This window comes from Astatotilapia calliptera, chromosome 11, assembly GCF_964374335.1.
Source record: "Astatotilapia calliptera chromosome 11, fAstCal68.1, whole genome shotgun sequence".
Lineage (NCBI taxonomy): Eukaryota > Metazoa > Chordata > Actinopteri > Cichliformes > Cichlidae > Astatotilapia > Astatotilapia calliptera.
Window position 1 is genome coordinate 22,169,027 of NC_137432.1, and position 21,271 is coordinate 22,190,297.

Below are 21,271 nucleotides of genomic sequence, written 5' to 3' on the forward strand. Positions count from 1 at the left end.
AATAATTGTATTTATTTTTGTAACGTCAGATAAAATGACACTAAACGTGCATGTATACTACATTAAAGTTATTGTAAATGATACAATGTACTGATATAATTGTCTTCGTATAATTTACTTTAGTTTGATAATAGTGGGGAAACGCCACATCCAAGCATCAAGAATATGTTTACGTATTTTTTTGCGTTGCCAGGTTTGGAGAGCATTCCGTTTCACATCAACACCTCTGTTTTTGAAACTATCGATAATTGGACGGCTGTAACGTTCATAAAAGACAAGTTTTCAGATAAATAATATTACATTTGTTCAATTTAAAAACTAACTCAATAACATAGCGCCTTTTAACGTGGAAATGGTTACGAAGTTGGAAAGCGTCAAACATGGCAACATACACCGTCTCCGACACCGGATTTAAAGCGGGAAAGGGATGTTAAGCAAATGGTATTGTTAAAGTTGATTATTTCTGGATGAGGAGCTGTAAAACCGTATAACCGTGGATATCCTGTGAGAAACAAATCTGCCGACAGAAGTTTAGGGACGTTTTTCGACATTTACTTGCATAAAAATGTGAGCAAAGAGGCTAATCGGCGAAGCTGTGTGTCCGCTGTGGAGGGAGGCTGTGAACGTACGTTAAGTTTACATTTAAGACCATTAAAATTGATTAACATGGGGACAGCGAGCACTGTGCTTCAGCTAACGTTAATGTTACATTTTGTTTACGCATTACTGTGTAATAGATGATTGTTTCCTTGCATTTTACGTCCAATTTTTCAAATATGCGTTTTCTTTTGTTTACACACAGAGGACTGACGAGGCCTTTGTGGAGTATGTTAACTCAAGACGAGGGGAGAAGAAAAGCAGCCTTTTCTCGATGAACGAGAATAAAATGAAGACAAAACGCAGTCAGAGGCTTCCGGGACCCAGCTGGCAAGGTACCTGTAGCGTTTATTTCCGTGTTTTGCATTTAAAATTTAAAACGTAGATTTAACCAAACTAGCGAACAGCTAACACCGTAACGTACGAATGTAACGCTAATGGATCTTTTGCGAAGTTATTTGATTGTTACTTTTCTTAAAAATAAGCTCTTTTGAACCAGATTGACTCGAATGTTAAAACAGTTGATATAGGTTCGTTTGTTTACTTAGCTGCTAATTCAAGTAAGGATAAACTTGATATAAAACGTGCTTTAAGCGTCAAGTTTGTCATTGGAGATCCTAATCCAATCTCTCTTTTTGTTTATGTTTAATCAGTGTCTGGGAAACTCGCTGTAAAACTCAGTTGTCTGATAAAAATCACTTGTGAAATGGTTTAACATTTAAGTCTTTCTCTTGTGCTATAATGTTATTCAGGAAAAGGTGGACATACTAGTGACAAGGTGAAGCTGAGTCAGGCGAAACGTACATCAGTTCCCACACAAGTCAAGCCTTTTGCTGGAAAAGTGTTTTACCTGGACCTACCATCAAACAGAGTTGCAGAAACTTTGGAGAGTGACATCAAACAGCTTGGAGGGGTGAGACATTATTTGGTTACATTCACTGGCTCAAACTTGCATTTTGTCACACTGCTTTTGTACTAGCTTAACATATGAACTATGAAGCTGCGTATACACACCAGCCACTCTGTTGGGTACACCTATTTGTTCATGCAAATATCTAATCAGACAGGCTGGTCTGAGTATTTCAGAAACTGCTGATCTAACGGGATTTTCCCACACAAGCAGAAAATATCCAGTGAGCAGCAGGTCTCTGGGCAAAAATGTTTTCTTCATGTCAGAGGAGAGTGGCCAGACTGCTCCAAGCTGCTATCAGTAACAGTAACTCAAATAGCCACAAACAAACAATGTACATCACATCAAACCTTGAAACAGATGGGCTATGGAAACAAAAGACCACACTGGGTGACGCCCCTGTCACAAAAAAAGAGCATCACATGCCTACAATTAAAGCTACAAATCACACAGCATTACTTAAATTGGATGACAGTAGACTGGAAAAAGAAGCCTGGTCTGATGAGTCTTGATTTATGTTCTAACATTTGGATGGTAAGCTCATTTAGAAAAAAAACAACAACAACAAGAAAGAATTGCCCCATCCTGCCTTGTGTCAGTGGTTAGGTTGTTGTTGGTGGTGTAAGGATAGGGGTATTTTCTTGGCTCACGTTGGGACCAGTCTTCTTGCTGACCATGTCCATCTCTTTATGTCCACATTGTACCCATCTTCTGCTTTCAGCAGGGTAACATGGCTAGTCACAAAGCTCAGATCATCTACATTTGATTTCTTGAACATGACAGTGAGTTCACTGTACTCAAATGTGCTCCACAGTCACCAAAATCTCAATCCAATAAACCACCTTTTTGACATGATGGGAAAAGGTTTTTCATCACGGATGTGACGCTGATAAATCTGAAGCAACTGTGTGATGCCTTCATGTCAGTATTGACCTGTTTGCAGGAGTTTGTTGAATTAATGTAATGAAAAATTAAAGCCTGAGGTCCAACCAAATACTCCAGTACTTACTGGAGAAATAAGTCAAAACTGAATACATTTCACTCAGAAGTAGTATGACTAGAAAATGCTAGTAAGGTTACAAACATGACCAGACATTCAGTAATATTTTTCTTTTAAAGGCTCTGGGACATGTTTACTCTGTGAATCGAATAGACAAATAATTATTCTTGAGTTTTTCTCAAAACATTTTATATTCTTTATCTTTTCGCTCAGACTGTGGAGAAGTTCTTCAGTAAGGACATCAAGTATCTGGTATCTAACAAGCGGGAGGCTAAATATGTGAACTGCCTCAGACAGGACTCTCCTGTTCCTAGCCCAGACTCTGGACCGAGTTCGCCGTATCCTTGCTCAAACCCACACCGGCCTGGCAGCCATGGCGACATCAAGAGCAGATCTCAAGGACAAACCGACACGGTGAATTCACCATGATGTGTCTGTTTTACCGGGATTGATCTCACTTCTTCTCTGAACCTGTAGATCATTTTTCTAGTTATTGATATACTTTTGCATTATCTGTTGTTGTTTTGCAGTTTGTTACAAGCCGAGGGAAGTTTCTGGTGGAGAGAGTAGTGAAAGAGCAGGTTTGTTTTGTCAGCATGAATGATACTTACTGAGGGCTCTTAATTGCTCTGCTAATACACACTTGTTTGTTTTTAGGAAAGGATTCAAGTAAACAAGATCCTGTCAAACGCCCTGGAGTGGGGTGTGAAAATCCTATATGTAGATGGTATGTTTTTTGTGTGTGTGGTATCTGTTTTAGTTGAAGTAATTTTATTTCTTTGTATGAAATTAAGTTCATTCTGCTTTGACATCTGTGACTTTTCTAAATTTATTTGTGCCAATTCCAGATTTAATGGCATATGTTCATAAGAAAAAAAAGATCATCAAAAGCTCAGTTCCTGCAGCCACTGCGACCAAATTATGTGTAAGTTGAGAATTTCCAGTGTATACTAGGAAAAATAGTCCAACTTTATATTAAGTTATTTGTTTAACATTGGAAGTGTTCACTTTTTTCTGTCGTTTCTAACAGGACAAAGCTGATTCTGCAGCAAAGCAAGGCCTAGAGAAATGCAAAGGTAGACCCCACCCAGACAAATTACTGAGCTTTGCTGGTATATTTTAGTTGACCTCTTCAGGCTGGTATTCTTCTTCTTGCTTTGCTAATAAACGATCTATGTTTTGTATTCCAGGCGGGCGGATTGGTAAACCTTTCATCAAGGTTGAGGATTCAAGTAGGTAAGAAGTCAGTCAGAAGAATCCAGCATCCACCTGCTGTCATGAAATTGTTCCTGTGATTTTTAAAATGGTTTCCTTCTCTTTTGTCAGGCACTACCGTCCAATCTACCTCACAATGTCAAACATGCCTGAGTTCAACCTGAAAACCACTGCTCCCTGTAGTCCGTTCTGTCCTGAGGAGAAGGATCCTCCTGCAAACAAACAGCGGGAACAAAGGTATGTCCCCTTCCTTTTTAAAAAAATCTCTCGCCACTTTAACCCCACCAATTTTATACTGGTGGGGTTAAAGTGCTGAGTGCTGCTTAAACATTTTAAATATGCTATGGAGTGCAGTCACAGTTTCCCCATGTGTCTTATGTAACTTGATCAAAAACTAATATCAGGTCATCATGGGCATGAATGTCCTGGCAAGTCTGGTATTGTAATCATTTGACCCTGAAAATTATCAAGGAAATCCTTAAAAGCCTGAAAATACCATGACAACCATGCCCATGATAGGTGTAAGGCTATCTCTGATCATAGCTGTGGGTCTGAAAAGTTCTGAACCATGCAATTGTAAATGGTACTGCTGGAGCTGCTCAAGAGGTCTTAAATGAACTCCTGAAGAGTTTATCAAAATACTAAACTTTTTTTTTTCATTTGCTTTATTTGCTAATCCTCTGGGCTACTCTGAAACAGAGGTGTGAAAGCCTCAGTCAGTGAGGAGAGAGCTCAAGGACGAAAGAAGAACAGAGAAAAGAAACGAGGCGGCTACTGCGAGTGCTGTATGATCAAATACAACCAGCTTACGATGGTAAGTTTGTAAAACTGTCACACGGCACAGTGCACACAAACTGTTTTTACAATCCTGCTATTTCTAAATGTGAGAACTTCCACACAAGCACTTATTTTGAAAGTCTTTGTGCAGATGCTAAGAGATAAATAATCCCTGGTGAATGATCTGGTATGAGGGGGTATGATTTCGGTTTGGTTAACATCCACGAATTTTCACTTAAACCTGTTTTTGGAAACAAAATGGAGAATCTTTGACTGAAAAATGGCAAAATCCGTTTTAAATGCTAAACAAGGTGGTTAGCACTGTTGCCTCACACCAAGACGGTCCTGATTCAATTCCACCATCAGGCCGGGGTCTTTCTGTGTGGAGTTTGCATGTTCTCCCCGTGTTTGTGTGGGTTCTCTCCGGGTACTCCTGATTCCTGACTAAAATGTGTCATCATTTTCGAAAAGGCTCCAGGTTCGCTGTCCACACTGCGACGCAAAAACGGCGTTTTCAAATGTATCTGCTTTGGAGAGCGTTTTCAAAACGCTTCGTTTTCCTTGACCAAAAATGCCATTTTAGTGTAGACGGATGGCCAAAACGGAGAGAAAAAGATGCATTATCAAACAAAAACAAATTAGTGTGGACATGGCCTTTGTGGGGATAGGTTAACTGGTAACTCTAAATTGCCCATAGATGTGAATGTGAGTACGAATGATTGTTTGCGCATGTGTGTTAGACCTGCGACATGTGCCATATTTCTTATATGGCACATATATACAGGAGTTAGCTCGAAACACTTCCCTCAAGTCAAGCTGCCCGAGATTCACAGAATTTACAAAAATGTTACATTTTTGTGATTTATATTGTTATCGGGACGATAGAATTCTTATATCGGGATATGAGATATTGGTCATATCGCACAGCCCTAACAGGACCCACAGCGTATTATCCTTCTTTAATTACACTTATTAGTCAAAGTCACACTCTTAATATTTTGATGGACTGCCTTTAACTTTCATGACAATGTGCAATCCTTTGATAAGCTCATCCAATATCTCGAATCAAGAGAAAAACGTTTTTGTTTTGTTTTTCTAATTATCATTACTTTTACTAGGATCTTTTAAAGTCATTTGTCTGGAACAGGATAAATCTGGTTATAAGACTTTTTTTTTTTCTTTTTTTTTTAATAAGATTTTTTTTTTTTTAAATTGCTTTAATATTTATGCTCCTTTTGCAAACTGTAGAGCTTTTCAGGATGACCTCAATGATAAATGGTTGTTTTAAAGCTACACAGCTGTTTAGTCTCAATCCCTTGCGTTCTCTTTGCACTCTGTGTGCAAATGCTCTTACTTACATTATAAAATACAGATTTTTTTTTTAAATCTTTTTTTAATGATTTGATTTCACCAAATCTTTAAGTGATCTCAGGATTATTCAAGATTTATTTATTTTTTTGGTGACCACTTTGTCAGACAGTTATTCACCCAGTTTCAGTAGTTTCAGCATCCTCCTTAGTTGTTTGCTTAGCTTCATGCAGGCTAATGTGTGGGTGTAATTCTGATTACACCCACACATGTGCTACAAAGCACTGTTTTACTTATTGTGAGAACTGCAAAGTAAGAATTTCATTTTTCTGTGTAACCATTTGTGTTTTGCAGTGTACATGACAATAAGCTTCTTGAATAATTTGACCTTCTGAAACGGAGTAATATCTTCTCCACTTTGATGGGCTGTGTCTTCTGACTTTAGCTGTTTTAAGAGGTTACCAGAACATTAGTTAAGGTTAAATGTTTTAATTGCTGCAGTAATTATCTGATAGAAGGCTCTTTATTTGCTTAGCTAGCAGATGTGTGGTACATTTCTTTGTTGGCATTTCCTAACATCATGTAACATAATATGAAACTAACTGATAAACTTGAAAACATTATTAAGTTTTTGTTTTGGGTGATAGATGTAGTGTATATGGAAAAAAGCAGATTTACAACTTTAGATCTGTTACTTTGATTACATTAATACAGATTATCTGGTCCAGAATGAACCACTTTCACTCCAGTTAAGCACAGTATTGCTTGCAGACATGGATAGAAATGTATTAATGATAAATTGTGTCAAATAAAGTATTTAACTGAGAAGGAAACTAACCAAACCTGTATGTTCGTATATCTGTTTCAAGTCCCTCATCAGTGTTCTCTGGTGTTTAACACAATCATGGAAAAACTGCTTTTTGGCTGCTTTGCTCTAATGGGTTGCTCAGTAAATTGCTTTTATTCACTGTGAACAGTTATGTGGCAGGAGCTTCAAATGCCTCTTTTTGTATGTAGGTGTTTGTGCCGTAGAGCCTCACTGGCCTTGGATGGACTGCGGTAATTCTCCATTATTTAACTGTCTTTTTTGTTCAGCATCTGCAGAGTGAGAGTCACAGGGCTTTCTCTAAGAGTGATGAGTACTTGCTGGTGGACAGATTGATTTCAACCTTGAACCACAACTTCATGCACGTTAAAGGAGCTAAACTCAAAAGGTAATTTTTTGGGGGGGGAGGGTTTTAGCAAAATTTGTCAAAAAACAAAACCCCATTTAAATCTCTTGTAAAATGTTTTTCCTTAATATTTTTATCCCACGTAGCTAATTAAAGGGTTTGTTTTGTTTTTTCTTTGATTCCCATTAGACCAAAGTGCAGTGTTTCCTGTGTTCTGATTGCTCCTGGACCATGTAGAAAACCTGAACTAAGGTACGAGGGAGATCCTTCAGAGACTGTTCAAGAAGAGGAGCCATGGACAGTTGATGTGAACGAAGAATTAAATTCCAGACAGGATATAAAAATCGCGTCCGTGCCTGCCTCTGCTGAATTGATTGACAGAGAGGGCGACCAGAGGAGCTGCTACACTTACTCAGACAGATCCAGGCACAAGTTGCTTGAACGTAAACGGGTGTGCAGACAGAATTCACACACTGCCCGCACCCAAAAATCTAATCAGCCTCAAAGTCCTCAGTTTGAGTCAGAAGAAGCCCCATCAAGAGGTGAATTTCTTCCCTCTTTGCCCACCAGAGATTGCCAGGATGACCTGCTGGACCAGATGCCTCATGAGGACATAAACAGCTCAACTTTGCGCGTTGATAATATGAACATACAGAATAATTTGGCCTCAAAAAGCCTCAGTTTTTTTGAAAATGAACAAGAGTCTGATAAGAAAGTGACTGGAAAAAATGACTCTGGAAAGAAAAAAGGATGCCTTCCTACAGAAAGCTGCTCTCCAGTCCAGAAAATTCAGAGGAGGATAAAAGTTTACAAGCACAAAAGACGAAAATTGGACACAAACGTCGAACATGTAGAGCCTGGCGATGTTTCTGATAACTCTTTATTGAAGCTCTGGAAGCTTTTCCAGTCCAGTGATGACATGGATGTGGAGTTTCACGGCTTTGAGGACTACAAATAGACAAGCTAAAGGGATTAGCTTGAATTCCTGTGTCCTGGACTACACAAGCTGTTAGATTTAAGATGTTAATAGAAGGTCCTGGCTTTTGTGTTTGATAAGAAATGCATCAGCTCTCCTCCTTCAATCAGATGATGGTGATTTTTAACATTTTGTTTACAGAGTAGTATATATTGTAAAACTTAGAGTGGCCCTAGTAATATTGTTATTGTTATTTCTAACCATATAGCCCTAATCCCCCTCCCCCATAGAGCCTCTCTCTATGAAATCATATGGAGCTAAGAATGGGGAAAAACAGTCTGAAGCCTAAACTTTTTGCTCATTGACATTATGTTCATATACAGTGACATCTTTATATGAAGCTTTGGCCGTCCTAAAACAAACTAAATAAGGGAAAACACAAAAGAGTCCCTTTTTAAAAGGGACAGCAACTGCAAGTCAGTATTTTACATACTTGAACCTGTAAAAAGTACATGAAATCAGTCAAACCATTTCTTTGACCAGAGTAATCTGCTGAGTACATGAAATGTAGTGCCAGCTTAACGTTAGCTCCAAGTCCCTTTTGCTCAGTCTACATCTAACTTGACTTGAAGACAGTGCGTGGTTGTGTGGCTCTCCTGCTTCTCCTGTGAACGGGCATGTGTTTAATAAAGGAAGTGAGCAACTCTCTTGAAATGGTCGTTTTCTGTGAAAGAATATTGTGAATACATTTCAGTATTTTGACACTGATGGGGTACGGTAATGTCAGAGCAGCTATGTTTTGTTTTATTGCCATTTTGGGAAAAAAAACCTATGAAAAATTGGTGCAAGAATTTTTATTTTAAATGATTTTCTTTCCATGAATGCTGACTGTAGAATTTAAAGAGCATCTAATGGATAAAAGGCAGCTTCAGTCATGACAATTATCTTTAATCCTTTCAGACACAAGGATGTGGATGTGTAATTCAAATAAATGCCTGTTGTACTGTGAGCGTCTCTTTCTGTGTGTTGTAATGTGAATGACCTGCAGGTTGTCTGCATGGTATTTGGCGTTATGTGTGACATTTTAAAAATTCTTCCTAAGTGCACTTTTTATGACCCCGCCATGCTTTTTTTTTTTTTTTTTTTCTTTCTTCCTCCCTCTCCTCCTGATGCATTAGCTCAGTGTCTTCCTTTTCCCTGCATTTAGTGCATTAGCATAGTGCCCTTGTTCTCCCTCACCACTCTCAAATGGATGTGCTGGGTCAAATGGGACTCTGCGCCACTGGCATTAAGAAAATGAGCATCGATGTGTTCTGAGGTACAAGCACAGTGATACTGGCGACTGCTGAATCCTGACATGGCCATCTTTCATGCTGGTTGCATCCTGTTAGCACTGTGTTTTATCATCATACTTAACAAACCATCATTTCTGACTAATATGGCTTACATGCATACCTGTATAAATATTGGCTAATAATGGAATACAGCATATATTATACATAAGGAAATTTAAAGAGTTTCACAAATGTATAGTTTGTCCATTAGAGGGCAGTAAAAAATTAGATTTTTCAAGTGTGTAAGGCCCTACTGAGCACATATTGAATATTTCTTGCTGCTGTTTACTAAATTTAAAAATTAGGACTTTTTCTGCTTTTACTGGACTGGTGCCATGTTTGGGATAATTGTCATGCTAAAAAATAAGCTGTTGTCAATCAGATGCTTTCCAGATGGTACTGCATGGTGGATCAAAATGTGATGGTACTTTTCTGTTTTCAAAGATTCATCAAATATGATAAAATCCCCCAAACCACACTCTGAAATTCGGCCCCACACCATGACTGAGCCTCCACCGTGTTTCACAGATGGCTGTAGGCACTCACTGTCGTACTTTTCTCCTGACCTCTTCTGAACAGCCAGAAATTTTGACTTTGAATTAATGACTACACAACATCTGTTACCACTGATTTTCAGTCCAGGTCTTGTGTAATTTGTCATGCCTCAGCCTTTTTCACCTGTTTTCCTTCCTTGAGAATGGCTTCTTGACTGACAGCCACCCTTCCACTGAGGCCATTTCTAATGAGGCTTCAGATAACAGTAGATCAACTATAGGTACAGATCCATCTGTCAGGTCTTTGAATTATTTCTTTCTATTTCTTAAGAACATGGGTTTCAGATACTGTTCACTTGTTGTAGATTTAGCTTTCTGGGTTTTTATTTTTTAGGCCTGGTACTTTTATATCTACTTGTTACTATATTACCAAGACAGCCAATAGCCTTTTGGCAGTCATGTTGTTGGTGCAAAAATATAATTTTATTCCTGTCAAACTATTACCTTTGATATTTTTCATAGATTCGACTAAGCAAATGGAAACAAGTGTATCTTTGGCAGTAATCTACAGGTATGTAAGTGAGAGGATAAACCACGCACACTAAAAGGCCGCTGTGGTGTGATGGGTTTGTCACTGATCCTGGCTCATGCAGTGGAGTTATCAAGTGTAGGTAAATATTTATAGGTTGTTTTGAATGAGCACTGTGCATTAACCGACTATGGGATCTCCAAATTTACCCGATCAACTCATCTCTGAAGGAAGATGAAGAAGCAACATCAACAAATAAGAAAATATCATTTGACTAGAGAGACAAAATGGTCATATACTCTAAATTGCACAATTTTATCTAATTGTCTTGTTTTTTTTCCTGGGTTGGGGTGGAGGATGCCTTTTTTGGAGGCCTGGCAGATGATGGAGTGAGTCATTATGATAACAACAGGCAAGACTGGGCAGGAATGGCGCTTCTGCAGCGATTTAACATGGAGGAGCTTTTATGTCGTCCCAGATAGGTCCAGTCGGCGGAAGGCCGAGCCCACATTTTCTCCTCATCCAACCTCCGCTCATATTTATGCATTAGGCGTCTCTGCAGTGAGCCACCGAACACTCATGTGTTTTAAGGAGGTGTCCCTAGATCTCCCTCCCATCCTCCCGCCCTCTCTGTTTCTCTCTCTCTCTCGCCTCCAGCATTCTCCGCGCTGCTGATCCGCGGGGTTTCGGTGCGCTCAAACGCGCTCGGCGTTCAGACTCCTAAGCACCCCCGATGGCCCCCCATCAGCGACACTGCACTAACCAGACGACCAGCCCCGGCTTGAAGCTCCCTTAGCGAAGGCAGGACCCCGAGAGTCCTCTCCTGGAATACCGCATTGTTTATAATTTCCAGCCACACAGAAAGAGAGAGAGACGGAGGAGATGGTGCTGATGATGCGCCCGCGATGGTGGATTTCCCTTTTGTGCGTCTGTGAATTGATGCACGTCGGTCACCAGAGCAGCCCTAACGCCGGAGATGGTAACTGATGCTATTTTGGATGATGCATGAATTGTTATTGCGCAGCCAAAGCGTTAAATCACTATCAAAGGGCCTGTGTTTATTTGTTAATCAACGCCTCGTCTGCTTCATGCTTCCTGAATTTAAAAACATGCACGCAACCCACAGCTGTTCCACTGTGTGAAAAGGAAATGAAAACCATCGACATTTTAATCATAACTGTTTGTGATCCGCGCGTTTCTATCACTGCTGATCTCCGCGCGGAGGAACGGGGCGCGTAATGAAGTCGGTGTTGTCCCCTTTCTCTCTATCTCTCTCTCTGTGCAGGAGACGCCTTGTCGAGCTTGAAGGCTCTTCGTGATGCGGGTAGGTTTGTCGGGAAGGAGGACACGGTGCCTCTCCGCCTGCTCTACAGCAGGCACAACCACAGCCAGATCACACAGGACGAGCTCAGCACCAGGATTAAAGCCAGCGCCAGCTCCGACTCCACGCAGGTACACAAGGTGCTTTCGTGTTGTGAGGGTGGAGTGTGCGATTGTGGAAAGATGCCTCTGTGTTTACAGTTGTCTATTTTATCCATTCAACCCCTCCCTACGTGTCCTCACGGTTGGGGGGGGGGGGGGGGGATCATTATTTAGCAAGCAGGGATACAAAAAAAGGACGCTGACAACATTTTGACACGAGCAGGTCACACTAATTACACAGCCTGGAGGTGCTATATGGGTCATAAGCAAAAGAAGAAAAAAATCCCACCGCAACCTACACCCATAAAATGCTTTAAAATACTAAGATTAGTGATAGGACCTCTGAGTTCATTTATCCCCACTCAAAATGATCGACTATATGTCACCTGCTCAAACCGGATAATTAATATTTTAGCTTGCATCTCGTCCGTCCAGCTGGGTTGTTGTCTCAGCAGCTGCCTCACCTACCACCTCAAAAACGCTGCCTAATGTCCCACTAGGCAGCATTTTTCACCTTACACATGAAAACGAATGACCAGAAGCTTTCTTATTGAGCCTATGATCAGCAAACTTTGGCTTGTCACATGTATACCAGCGTCAGCATGTACTGCGAGCTGGGCGATCACTGTTGACTTAGTCTTAGAAGCGCTCTGGCCTGTCTTTTGGGTCATTTAGAAATAGGGTTGGGTTGTTTCTTTTGTCCACCAGAGGGCATTAAACTCTATTGTCAGCAAATAAAACGGGCGGTTCAGTATTTTGTATAATAATACTGTGATAATAACTACTTTAAGGACTCATTATTTTTTTTAATGGAGCTGTTGTTTATTATGAAAAATTGATATATGTTGCTGATGTTAGCTGATCTTTTGGGTATGGCGCGGTGAATATTTTAATATTTACTCTACAGTTCTGAAAAAGGACTGGTCTCTAAAATGGCAAATTACTTAAATAAAGACATAAATATTTAAATGCCTCTGCAGATATGTATATGATTGCATATACTATGTACTATGTAATATGATTGCCTGCAGCAGCCCCTGTTTTTGGATGTTAGCGCCAAGAACCAAGAAATACACTGTAGACTTACAGGTAATAAAGAGTATGGTTGGATTACACTTCGGACATGATCACCCAGAAAATTATTAATGTTTGAAAATTATTCAGAGAGCTGTTATTGAAAACTACCAGCTGCGGAAAAGCCTGGAGGCATTTGGCTTTGCCTGCCTACCATGACTAGTACAGTGCGGTAATAGTGTAGCTGTGTTCACTGAGTCAGTTCAGTCTGCTGGGTTCCTTTCAAGGAATGAGTCAGTTAGCATTGTACAAACATGTTAAGTGTTTTTAATTTGTATGGCTTAGGCTTGAGTAAGGCTAGCCTACTCAGGGCTCAGCGAGCGGAGAGGGCTACAGATGGCATCAGGCAGGGAGGTGTTAACCCTTTGTCTCTCTCACACCTCAGCCTGAGCTGCAGCCCATTGGGTAAACAAGCTAAGTTGAACCATCTGCCGTCAGATATCATTTTAATGTTTTCCTTTTGAAGCTCATTCTAGTCTCACGGCAGGTTTGTGGCACAGGCTTGCTGTGAACTGAATTTCAGAGGTAGCGTTTCTGCAGAGCAGCACAACAGTTTTCTATGAGAGATTTTGCTCAAAATATGTCATATTTTGATCTAAACCCTCATTATTTCCTGAGTCACTCTCATTCTCTGGAGTTTACAGCCCAGGAGATGCGTTTATTTTACTCTGATATCATATTGTGCCAACTCATAGTCATAAAAGAGCTTGCGTACAGGCAGCAAGTTAAAACATCAAAGTCATATAATGTACATTGCAAATGCAGATGATCGAGGATGGGAGGGTGAGGAGATTTGATTTGTGCTCCGAGTCTTTTAATCTCCAGAGAGCTGATGCTCGTGATGTCACTTGCGCAATGTTTGATCAGTTATTGGCTGTTTTTAGATCAACAGCCTAAAAACAAATCTGTCAGATAGTTCTGAAAATGTGCGACACACATGGAGTTATTTATAGGCTTCTCTCGCATCACCTATTTTTAAGTCGCAGACACAAACAGCACTGAATGAGCTGCGGGGAGTTCAGCAAGGTGCTCTTGTTGTTTTGGTGAAAAAACAAACACTTCCAGTGAAATCAGTCTAACTGTGTCGGTTTGCATTTCCTGCCTGCCTCTCTGCAGAGCAATGATAGGCTTATAGTCATTCTTGAACCATCACGAGTGGAAAATCAGGCTCGCCATGACTCAGAAATCAATGCGAGAGGAGTCACCAGTGGTCTCCTCATATTGGTCCTGCTAAGTCAGGATGGGATGTGCTTTCATTAACCACAATTACTGGTACCTCCTACCCTCGTGGATACAATCTGCCAGATTAGATTTCATCAAAGTGTGGAATTGCCATTTGCACATGCTCTTGCACACACCCACACAACCTCTTAACTGCTCATATATGCATTGACCGGCACAGGCACGCTCCTGCAGACAATAGAGTCTGTGATCACTGGGGACATCAGGCTATCCTTGGGTGAGCACAGGGGCACTTCCTGAAATGACAGCCTACACACACACACACACACACACACACACACACACACACACACACACACACACACACACACACACACACTTTCTCCTTTGTTGTCATGTAGTGTCCAGTCTGTAAAGCAGGTAGCCCAAGCCTCAGGGAGACGGTAAGCCATGCTTAAGGTCTCCACTGGGGCTTTACTGGACCTAAAGGAATTACTGTGGGGAGTTATTATTGACCCAGGGGGCACACCCCATACAATATGTGTCCAAGACTTGGAATGAATCAGACCCTCCCCCAGCCACATCAATCAAACAGAGTTCATGCACTTAGAGATGAAACAGTGATCGGTGAAGAAACATTAAATGAGTCGGCGTAGGGTTAGATTTTTTTTTCTTTTTGATGGTGAACTTAATTCACTTCAATTCAATTTTATTGTTCAGCTGTATTTATATAGCATGAAATCACAGCAACATTTGTCTTAAGGTGCGTTATATTGTAAGGTAAAGACCCTTCAATAATAGAACCCCCCCCAAATAAACAATTGATCCCAGTGAACAACCACTTGGTGACAGAGGGAAGGAAAAACTCAATTTTAGCAGGAAGAAACCTCCGGCAGAACCATGCGCAGGGAGGTGCAGGCATTTGCTGTGACCAGTTAGGGTTATGTGTGTGTGCAGACTTGGCTTACTTCATTCCTGCAGCTAATCGGTGCTATAAACACACAATGCAGCCGTCCATCAGTGTAGATGAGACTTATCCATGTCTATGATACTGAACTTCACCATGCATGTGATAACGGGGACTTTAGAAACAGCGTGCAGCTTCTCTTCTCTGTCTTTTTTAGGTGAACCATGTGGCCCAAGCGAGCTTTCAAGTTTATGCTTTTGGTCGGAAGTTCATTTTGGATGTGGAACTGAATCAGTGAGTATTTCATTATTAAATCTGTCTGTCTTTGTTTGTCTGTGTGTCTGTGCTTGTATGTCACTGTGCCTGTCTGGGTTTCTACTGGGCGCTCCGCTCACAGTCCAAAGACAGGTTTAGGTTAATTAGCGATTCTTAATTGGGCGCGGATGTTCTCTCTTTGTTGGTCCAGTTCCAGCACATCCCTAAGTTGGAGAGGCAAAAAAACAAACAAAACTGGACACATGGATGCATCTTGTGAAAGCAAAGGTTGCCTCATTTTCCAGGAAAAGACTGTAGTGTGAGCTTGCTTGTTGAAATAACTGCTTCAGGTGTCAAACTTGTGTTTCTCAGTGCCTCTTGTTCTTGTTTAGCATGAATCCCCCCAAGTGCATGTTGCACATTAAACTAGTGATGACTTCAGTGTTAAATTGAAGTAGGTCACTGTGGTGCTGCAGTGCTGTTTATTACCTGTTTTAGGGAATGCACATAACTGTACCACAGCAGCTGCTCTGTGGATAAATGCATACAGTGTGTGTGTGTGTGTGTGTGTTAGCGTGTTTGGAACCGGTCAGTTTTGTGTGTGATATAGAGGTTCCATCATAATAGGAAGTGATTTACAGTAAAGGCTCGAGCACAGCCCTGTCAGACACTAATATTGATCACAGCTGTGCTGATGGAAAGTAAGCTCCTCTCTCTCTCTCTCTCTCTCTCTCTCTCTCAGCTCTTCTTCTGTTTCTACAGCTTTCACATTTTAGTGTCATCCTCTCTAAACCTTTCCCTGTTCTTGTTTTGCTTTGGCTCCAGTCTGCCACTTTTACAGTCCATGTTTGTCTCATTTATCCCAAAAGCTTGTGAACTTGGCATGTGCATACAGTGAAGCTGCCTACTCATCACAGCGGAAGTCACTCTCTTGCTGAGTAAAATGTTACATCAGAGGAATTCCCAGGTTTAGAGGATAGCCTGCAACTCCCTGAGTGACATGTTGGCCTGTTATGGGTGCATGCATACATCTACGCATGTATGTTTGTACTGTACCTTCTCTATACAGGCAGTGTTATAAAGGTAACGAAATAAGTGAAAAGAGAAAAACGCAATAATGACACGAACAGGCAGTTTGCAGTTTGAAGGAACAACGGTGACAAACAGGAAGTAAACATGACACAGTTGGACTCATGTGCATCAAGAGTGATTTCAGCAGGAGTGGAGAGAGATACGAAAGGTGTCAGATCCTCCGGTTTAGCGCTAAAGGACTCAGGATCCAGCCTTCTTATGATTAGATTAACATGGAGTGCTATAAAAAAGTACGCATATGGATAAATGAATATAAAAGAGGGGTGTTTAGGAAGGTTCAGGGCCTCTAGGGCTGAGAGCAACATTGGAAGAAGGGAGTTCACATTATTAGCAGGATAAATTATTTGGATGCAGCCAGTTAGAGGTAGGCGAGTCTCCTCACCCTCACCTTCAATCAGGTTCTGCATTGCCTGTTGGGGTATGCCCCTTAGAATCTGAACCTCGGAGAGCCGATCCAGACTTCCTGTACGGAGATAACTGGCTGATCCACACAGAGAGCCGTACAGCTGTGTGCAGCTGTTCCAGATCTGTTACACCCAATAATAGTAAGAGACTGAGATCAGTACGATCGAGCATCACGCTGTCTTTTTTTATCCTTCGACAGAAATGAAATGATTTTTTAGGGAACATATTAGAATGTATTAAAAATATAAATTAACTGATAATAGGTTAATTCCTTTAATCACGTTCGGAATAAAAACATTTAACATTTCGTATTTGAATTTCCTGCTTTGTGAAGGTGAACTTTTGCAAACTCTTAACTGCAAATTTTTTTAATTCATGATGATTTTTTATGATAACGTTATTTTAAAAAGAACAGTGAGGACACTTAATCGATAATTGATTTGTAAAAATTTTAAATTCTTGTTGACGATTAAGAATTTTATTTCAATTGAATATCTTTGAGTTTTTAAGCTGTTGATGGAACAAGAAATAAGTTGTTGCTATGCATGTTTGCATCTTTGTCCCAGTGCCAGCTGTCTTCATTCATGAAAGAAGAGCTTCAGTTTCCCTCCGTCTCACCTGAGACCTCCTCTTCCAACTCTCGTCTCCCTCCTGTCTACTGTCACTCCTCTGTGAACTGATCCCCTGCATGACAGCCACACTGATTTTGTTTACAGATAGCTTTCATCCCAGACAGAATAAACCCAGTTGATATGTGAGTGGGTGCAGGAGTGGGAGCTTTTTTAGCTGAATGAGCCAACACTGGTTTTTGGCTCCCTGTAACAAAGCCTCGTTCTCTCAGTTTGATCAATGAGTGCTGTGCATTTTTCTGTGTTTAGCTGTTGCCATGAGCAATCAAGAGTGGTGGGATTTATTTTTTTTTCCCCAGTTTTCACTGTCGACTGTGTCTCAAGTGCTACATTACATGTTATTATCATCGTTTTTCTTTCTGTGCCTGGAGTTAATGCTTTGCTGATAGACTGTGAATAATAGAGGAGCGTGGGTGTTTTGTTATAAAATCATATGCCTTATGCTTTTTAGACACATGTTGGATACTATATGTATTTTTTTTTAGTCTAGTCCTCTTAATGTCAGATGGAAAAAAGCATGATTGGAGATGCCATGTGAGATGAGTTGCTCTGTAGGTGACTGTGTCGCTTTTATCTTTAGTTTAATGTCCCGACAAATTCTAGATTCATGACATTTGTGATCCTCTCCCTTGCTTTTGGTGATCCCCTGACTTTCTGCCTACATCCATCACATCACTGATAAATACCAGATGATGTTTTCACCTCAGTTTTATTACACACACAGTATACACTGATCAACCACAACAATAATAACCTTCATCTTGTTACAATACAATGTTCTTTTGGGTCACACCAACCATCTAAACATGATCAAGTGCTCACCCCACCTCATAGCAGTGATGCTCACTGATGGTAGCAGTCTCAGCCAGCACCTCTGAGAGTGCAAGACGCAGAGCAGGCTTCAAACTCTCAACATCCCAGGCGAGATGTCCATTTGTGGAATCGGCCGAAACAAAGACTGATCCACAGAGACTCCTCCTGACAACCCTCCAGACCCAAAACGCAACCCACATCCCGGTGTTACACCCTACAGCAGACCCGTGTCCGTCCTCTGGTGGGCTGTATTTTTTTGTTTGTTTTGTTTTTAATGATAGAGACCAACACTATATAAAGTGAGCGATGTTGTTGTGGCTGAGTGGTATGTTTTCAGATCTATCCTGTCGTGCATTGATCGTGTTCGTAATCACGACCGGGATCCCATCGTGCACTCTGCAAAAAGGCTTGAAAATGTGTTTCGTGTCACAGAACCTGGATCTAGACATTTTGTTTAGAGAAGAAATGCCCCTCTCTTCTGTGCTCACATGAACTAAATACATAATTGTGTGTGCTTTAGTCTTTGATGCTTTCATCAGTAACATGCCGTATTGACACGAGCCACCCATCTGAACTGTGGCAGTGTATAGAGAGGAAGTCAGGAGGGGGGTTGGTGGGTCATGAGGTCTTTATACCCTTTCTCTGTCTTTGTCTTCCTCCAGTCCTGCATCTCAGCAACTGCCTGCAATTTTCCATTCATAGGACAAGAGTAAGCTGAAAATGTGAAAAGGGTTGGGGGTTGTCTCTCTTTTTTCAATCATCCTCATTTCCAACACACACACACACACACACACACACACACACACACACACACACACACACACACACACACACACACACAAAAATCGTCACCCTTGATTGCCCCACACCCACTCTCCACACAGCCCTACCCCTGCTACCTCTTACCCCACCCCTCCCACCTGCTCTTGCTGAATAATAGATGTCGCTATAACATTAAAAGGGGAGTGTGCACAAGACGGCTTCTTTCGTCGTCCATCACGTGAAGAAGGTAAAAACATTTAAGTGATATATGTTTACACTTCTACGCATGACCCCGACACATACACCGACTCTGTTTTAGTCCAGCAGCTACAGTATAAAGTTTGATGTTTGGTTATTTTGTGTCATTCATTTTTACGACAACTATAAATCTAACATTATTCATGGACATGTATCACAAGTTGGCAAATGTATGCAACAAAATAAACTCTTTAGAGATTAAATCCCCCACCCCTCCCCCCCCCAATAAATGTATTTATTGATGAATAAGTTGGCAGAATTAAAATATGACACTATGTTAGCATGTTAGTGTGTGTTTCTGACGCATCGCGGAAAATGTGGTAAAATGTGGTCCGGGAAACAAACCTGCAGTACTGCAGTTTCTCCACAAAGGTGGTTTTCAGCACATTAGCAGATGTTTATGTGTATGTCTGTGGAAACATTTTGCCAGCAAGGGGGTTACACACCTGCAAGAAAAGTCTTATTACACAGTGTTGCAGGTATGGAGGTGAAAAAAAAAAAATCAGGGGTGGGTAATTGATTTTCCCAGGGGTCTACATGAGGCCCTGGGACTGTTGTGGAGGGCCACACCAAGAAGCTGAACTCAGTTCTGCTTGATATTAGTTTGATCTCTTTATAAACTTGTTGGTGACGCTCTCCACAACAGTACCAGTTTCTCATATGGCCCCTTTGGGAAAATGAATTGCCCACCCTCAGGATTGTTTTTACTAACTTTTAAGCACTCGGGTTAGGCAAAATCTGGTTCTGGCTTTGGAAATGTAAAGAAAAACAATATGCAGATGGAGAAGATGTAATTTGGAAATGATAAACCTACTTATACAGCGCTTTTCTACTCTATCTGAGTGCTGCTTCAGACAGCGTATCTTATTCCGCCGTTTACACAAATTCAAACAAGCACTTTTTTAATGTTTAAGTGCTTTCTAAGTAACATTCAGATGCATTTACACTCATGAACGCATCAGGAGCAATCTGGGCTTCAGTATCTTGCCCAAGGAAGCATTTTGGCAGCCAGGGATCAAATGGGGAGGGTTGCGTCAGGATCAACCAGAATGAGATTTCCCAACTAGATCGATCAGGGGCCAGCAGGGCGCAGGTGGAAATTGTTGTAGTGTTGGCTGAAGATAAAGGAAGAGAAAAGTGTGGATGGAGTTTTAGGATGAAAGTGCACAGGTGAGAGAAGTGACTCATAGATGTAGCGAAGGAGGACATGCAGAGGGTTGCAGTGACAGAGGAGGGATAGGGATGCGGTGAAGTGGAGATGGATGATCTGGTGTAGTGACCCATAAAGCGATGGTATTCCTAATGAAGAAGATTATGAATAAACCGGCAGTATATGATGACATTATGACTGCATAAATAAATATAAAGTCATCTTCCTACCTGATTGTGTTCTAAAATTGTAGACACTTCCCATCATGTTTTTCTGATATCAAACATTATAATTACTGTATCATCAACAAATCTGCAGAGCTGTCACAACATAGTGTATGACTACCAGCAGCCAATACCAGCCTGGCTGTGCTAGTGTGTATGGTTACTGTGTGTTTATGTTTGTGTGACAAAAATAGAGAAAAGCTGAAGACACTGAACATATCTGAATCATTTAGTATTCGTGCAGCATGCAGAATATGTACGTATGAAAATATGTGAGTGCAGACAGGAGAGGAGAGCTTCGTACATCCAGCTGGGACTGGAGTGTTTCGTAACCTCGCCTGTGTTATGAAATAAGCGGCTGCAGCAGCTTCAAGAGCCGAGGGCTTCTCCTGCTCTTTGTTGACACTGACAGACACTCAGTTTTGTTATTTCTACAACTGTGTCAAGTCTGCTTTTTCTGCATTCAGACAAATTCTTTATGCTAATGCGAGAGGTCAATTACAGGCAGTGCTAAATGCATTATTCATCTGTGTGAAGGCAGTGTGCACCAGGGAGGGCAGTGTTGGTGGGGAGGGGGCGGGCTGGAGGCAACAGTGCTCCAGTATAACCACAGAGTCCTTCCAGATAAATGTGTTAGGCAGGGAGCTAACCAAACATCCCATGGTTCAGTGGTTTGATGAATGAGTGACTACACGTTGGTGCATCTATACATCAGCAGGATTGTGTGTGTGAAGAGCAATAAGACATGAACTCTTAAAAGCTGCAGAGTCTTTGTGTGTATCGTCTCGCTGGGTCTCAGGTGCAGAAGAGGCACGTAAAGTGCGGTCTTAATGAGAGATAACTAAA

The 21,271-nt window shown here is 41.1% G+C and overlaps 2 protein-coding genes across 4 annotated transcripts in view; both read left to right on the forward strand.

The window, feature by feature from the left end:
• The first annotated feature begins 176 nt into the window (after positions 1–176).
• Positions 177–8,904, forward strand: dbf4 (DBF4-CDC7 kinase regulatory subunit). 2 transcript variants are annotated; one of them, XM_026184047.2, is made up of 13 exons: positions 177–625; positions 803–932; positions 1,350–1,510; positions 2,721–2,921; positions 3,038–3,088; positions 3,165–3,234; positions 3,356–3,432; positions 3,538–3,583; positions 3,698–3,743; positions 3,834–3,959; positions 4,422–4,536; positions 6,903–7,021; positions 7,169–8,904. In XM_026184047.2, exons 2-13 carry the CDS (start codon positions 872–874, stop codon positions 7,935–7,937), a joined length of 1,842 nt encoding a protein of 613 aa, XP_026039832.1. In that variant the 5' UTR covers positions 177–625; positions 803–871; the 3' UTR covers positions 7,938–8,904. The 2 variants fall into 2 exon arrangements, with proteins under 2 accessions (XP_026039832.1, XP_026039831.1); XM_026184046.2 differs by having other exon boundaries at positions 423–441.
• A 1,944-nt stretch (positions 8,905–10,848) lies between these two features.
• Positions 10,849–21,271, forward strand: part of adam22 (ADAM metallopeptidase domain 22) — a 72,910-nt gene continuing 62,487 nt past the window's right edge. For both annotated transcript variants that reach the window (XM_026184039.2, XM_026184040.2), the window contains exons 1-3: positions 10,849–11,231; positions 11,538–11,704; positions 15,055–15,131. In XM_026184039.2, coding sequence (XP_026039824.2) covers positions 11,135–11,231; positions 11,538–11,704; positions 15,055–15,131 — 341 coding nt within the window. In that variant the 5' untranslated portion in view covers positions 10,849–11,134. The remainder of the gene's footprint in view (positions 11,232–11,537; positions 11,705–15,054; positions 15,132–21,271) is intronic.